Source organism: Acyrthosiphon pisum, chromosome A1, assembly GCF_005508785.2.
Source record: "Acyrthosiphon pisum isolate AL4f chromosome A1, pea_aphid_22Mar2018_4r6ur, whole genome shotgun sequence".
Classification (NCBI taxonomy): domain Eukaryota; kingdom Metazoa; phylum Arthropoda; class Insecta; order Hemiptera; family Aphididae; genus Acyrthosiphon; species Acyrthosiphon pisum.
The window spans coordinates 44,872,781-44,877,787 of NC_042494.1; the positions used below are offsets into that span (position 1 = coordinate 44,872,781).

Below are 5,007 nucleotides of genomic sequence, written 5' to 3' on the forward strand. Positions count from 1 at the left end.
AAATGAACAAGTATCTTATTAGTTAAATAATTCGTTATGACGCATGTATAAGATATTAAAAATTAAATATAAATAATTTAGGCATATTAATTGTGAGGTTGGTCATAATTAGAATTGATCCATCTTTTTTAACTGAACATGGGGATAAAAAATATTCTTATGTAAATAAATAAATTACATCAATAGTTTTCATATACAATAATATTCTCTATCTAGGATATCTAACAGACCGATTTTTCCGGTTTTTTTTTTAAATATTGTTATGAGTTTATGACCCATCCATTATGACCCAACACAATATGAAAAATAAATTACTTCACTTAGATAAATGTTTTTACCATTAAAATTGTTCTTATAATAAGATTTACAAATTGGCTATTTTGAATTTTTCCAAAATATTAAAATGAAAATTAGAAATTTTTATTTTCAGTATTAAAAATAAAAATAATTTTTTATATTAAAATATGTATTGCGCAAAAGACTATAAATAATATATATGAAAAAAAATTTTAAATATTGATTAGAACCAAAGTCATTTCATCTAGTCTTCCTGTTATAATCTGTATACCATATTATAGTAATAATAATTAGCAATAATTTAAAATGTATATTTATATCCTATATTTTAATATGAGTGAAACAGTAACAGATAAGAAATAAAATTATCACAACTATCAGCTTAACATGATTTTTCTCTACAGTAAATTATATTTATTTAAAATACTGCTAATTATTCAGACTTTAGGATAATGTGGTCCATCTCTTCTCTCTTAATTTCCCAAATCAATAATGTCATAACAATTATTTATATACAGTTATTTCAGTTTTTATTGAGGATTTCTTAACTCTGGCTGATTTGAACTGGCTTAAAGCTGTAAAATCTAGATTGTCAATTTCTTGTATTTTTTTTTTTTTTTTTAATAATATAGGTTTTATTATTTGTTTAATATTATTAATAATTGAATAAACATTGATATATTTAATTTTCATTAAAAAACACCATAACAGTTTTTTGAACAATACAATTTAACTGAAATATTGTCGGCTATTTTACGCACCCTCACTTGTTTTATAGACGATAGCAAATTATAAAAAGGAAAAAAATAGTTTTTTGAAATTTATTCTGCATAGGAAATTTATAAAAAAATGTCATGTCTTTAAAATTTGTATTAAATCAGCAAAATATGTAGTTACAAAAAATTTGTCCTATATTTTTAAGAAAAAAATTCTTCAAGTCAATAGTTACAAATAACTTTTTTATACAACCAACGATGCCTGGGTAATATTGAAACTTGAAAGTACAAAATCGTGTTTTTGGTAAAAATATTACGAATTTGTTATAGGTAGTCATGACGTGCTGCACTCTGCACAGCGGCAACGTTCTAAAACCGTACACATAAAGCACCGCCCCGCAGCGATTTTAAAGAAATTACTGGTTAGTGGTTCCACATTATCTAGACCAATGCCATAATACACATCGATATGAAACTTTTGATTAATCTTAAAATGTATAGTAATATTTTAGGTATACAGTAATAATTTACTTTTAGGAAATTAAAATGGCTCTAATCAGAAGGGCAACGTATAAATGTTATGGCCCTGGTAGATGGATACTGAAACAGGGACATTTATCGACAAATATGTATTTGATTGTCAAAGGACATGTGTTAATTACTGAAGACGTACGAAATTCTGTTACTAAACTTATGGAGAACACTGAATGTTGCAAATTGAAGGAAAAACATTCTTTTGGCAAAAGTGCTGTTATGTTTAACACACTTAGAACCAACTCTGTACAATCATTAAGTAAACATTTTTTTATTGGGATACTAGACAATTTTATTCTTTCTAAAAATGCCTCAATGTTGTACATTAGTAACTTTGTAATTATGTACATAAAAAATTTTTCAATAGATATATGTTGCACCAATTAAGTCTCAATATTGGTATAAACATATTTAAGACAAATAATTTATTTAGTTTGCATATAATAGTATGACAATAAAGTGCGAGGTTTGTTGGATTACAAAAATATGTAACCCTAAAATTTGTTTTGTAATTATTGTTGAATAGAGCATAAATAATATATTTTTTTAAACAAATTATATATCCTTATAAGATTAATTGACCGTGCGACATATTATATTTACCTACTATGTACATAATAAACATTATAGATACTGTATTATGAATTAACATAAGATAATATACATAAAACATAACAATGGAAATTCATAGTTTATTTCGAATTTAATCTTTTTTATAATATTTCAATTCATGCAACTTATTTAATATTTGGTCTGTAAAATTGAATTTACCAATTTTCCCTTATTTATTTATTAGTGAGATACAGGTTTGCACCTAATAGTTAATAAATAATAACGTATCTACAGTGGTTCGTATATATAAAAAATAATAAAAAACATAATATAGTAAGATATTAAATAACGTATCATTAAATATTGAAGGCTGTCAGAATTAAAACAAATTAAATAAGATCTTATACCTCGAGGTCTACATTGGCAAGTTTCATGTACGGCTAGTTTCTTAAATAATTAGTGAAATTGAGATGTATGGAAATTTTGGATATTTTTCGAGTGTTTCTGATTGGTATTTTTAAATTTATGAGAAAAAAGGGAGGGTGAATCAATGGTACCAGAGATGGGTTTTTGGGGGAATGAAATGTTGAGAGCATATCGACGACCAATACTAAGGATCGAGCTTTAGGAGAACAGAACTGTGAAATCATAAGGTAGGCTGCTGGGGTCATTTAATTTAAACTTTACAAAATATAAAATTTTCGTTGGGTACGTTCTAGTATATAAATTCATCAGCGTCTGTTTGAAGGTCCCATACAACCGACCCATATTAAGTATTATTGTACATTTGAATACATTTTACAATATGGTTTACCAATAGGTATAATAATATGTTATAATACAAGTATAATATTCATAAGTTTCAAATTATAATTATTTTAAATGTATTCATAAACATAAAGGTACGGTGGAATTGATAAGCATATCGAAAAATGATTTCACGGACATTATCAAAGATAATTTGCAACTTCAGTGGAATGAAAATGCAACAGCAATTAAAAATTCTTCATATTTTAAACACCTGAGTTTGATGGAATTAAATAAGTGCAGCACAATTTCATTTATTAAAACATTTAAAGATAATGAATATGTTCTCGGTAAATAAAGTATACTTAATTTTTAAATATATATGATACGACAATTTAAACTAATAATAAAGTTGACAGTATAATATTATTATTTGTAATAGGAAAAGGAATAGGAGATGTTAATTATGCTCACTTCGTATTAAAAGGTGAAATATCTTTAATACAGAATTTAAAAATTAAAAAGTTTGTTGACCGTTATGGAAATGTAAAGTTCGAAATGTTCAAATTAAGAAAGGCTTCGGAAAAATTGTATAAAAAAAAATATACATATATATATGCCGACACTTGTACATTTTTACCAGACTCATGTTTTAACATCGGTAACAAAATTAAATTAATATGATAATATAATAATAATAATAATTATATTAATAATAATTAATATTGCAAAATACGTAGTTCACCAATATTTACCGATTTGGGGGACGAAAAAATTCTAAATATATCTAGCCCAGGTTACGTTTGTTCAACCTCGGGACTTTTATTTTTAACAAGCTATGGGGTTCAGTAGGTAACCTTTAAACACTCGTTTATCGAAACCTTTAACATTTAATAGTTTTAACCCTCAAATATGCGGTACAAAATGTTTTTGTCTTTCTTTCTACCAACACTTATTATTATTATTCATAACGTGTTTGGAGAGGTCTAAATTTTTGTTTATTTATCAACTACCTATATTGCTGAAATCTCAAAATTTGCTGAATAAGATCTATACCTATTTAAAGTTTAAAAAAACAACTAAAATTGTATAGGTGTATAATTTTTTTTTGGTTCATAAAAATGTATAAATACAACTATATAAGTACTTATATTGGTTTATTTTTTTTCAAAAACGATGAGGATCTATCATATTGGCTATATAATTATTAAGACATACTAAAAACTCTCTTTATATATTTCGAACACACCGTAATATTTCCTAAAAATGTATATATGTCCTATGATCAATGTTGCATAATTTGTTGTTATTAAAAAAATATAAATTATTAAGACAATTGGTCCAAAAATCCCATTAGGCTACTATTATCACTAGACGACGTGTTTTCATAAGTAGTATGTATTTAATACAATGTGTTAAACACCTATTTACCTACATTCATATTATTATTCGTAAGTTCCCGAAAGTTAAATGAGATATAAAATATAAATACATAATTGTAAAAATTTTGGACTTAAGTGAGATCAATGATTTTTTTTTTATTGTGATTAATCCCGTCAACTATGGCCATTAGCTGATTTTTGTTGTTTTTGTAGTGGGGGAGGAACAGTTGGACGGTTGGTTGAAAAAAGTTTTTTAGAAAATCGTAGACAACAAGTTCGTATTAACGATGTACTAAGTAACTTAAAAGTTTTGAATTATGGTGTTCCGCAAGGTACGGTCTTAGGACCATTATTGTTTATTGTATACATAAATGACCTTCTTGATTTGGATGCTCTATTTTTTGTTTTGCTGATGACACTACAATATTAATTCATGATTTAAATAAATTTAATTTAATGAGTAAAGCAGCAAAAATTTTGTCATCTATTAAAAATTGGTTTGATGCAAACTCCCTTGAAATAAATTTTAATAAAACATGTAATATTCTTTTTTCCATATCAAAAGTTAAAAATCTTGAAATTTGCGAACCCATTAAAATACATGATGACTCATGTCAAGAGATACATTATAGAGGTACTTGTAATTGTAACTATATAAGTGTGAGAGGTGCACGATCAGTGAAGTATCTGGGTGTCATGATTGATACATTTTTAAAATGGCAATTTTCATATCGACTCAGTGATTAAAAAATTAAGAAGTATGTTTGGTAGATTCAGTG

General features: G+C 25.7%; 1 protein-coding gene across 1 annotated transcript in view; it reads left to right on the top strand.

The window, feature by feature from the left end:
* Positions 1–5,007, top strand: part of LOC100575934 — a 17,209-nt gene that overhangs the window by 2,202 nt on the left and 10,000 nt on the right. The window contains exons 4-6 of the mRNA XM_003242961.4: positions 1,551–1,806; positions 3,002–3,196; positions 3,289–3,507. Of these exons, the coding sequence (XP_003243009.1) occupies positions 1,551–1,806; positions 3,002–3,196; positions 3,289–3,507 (670 nt within the window). The remainder of the gene's footprint in view (positions 1–1,550; positions 1,807–3,001; positions 3,197–3,288; positions 3,508–5,007) is intronic.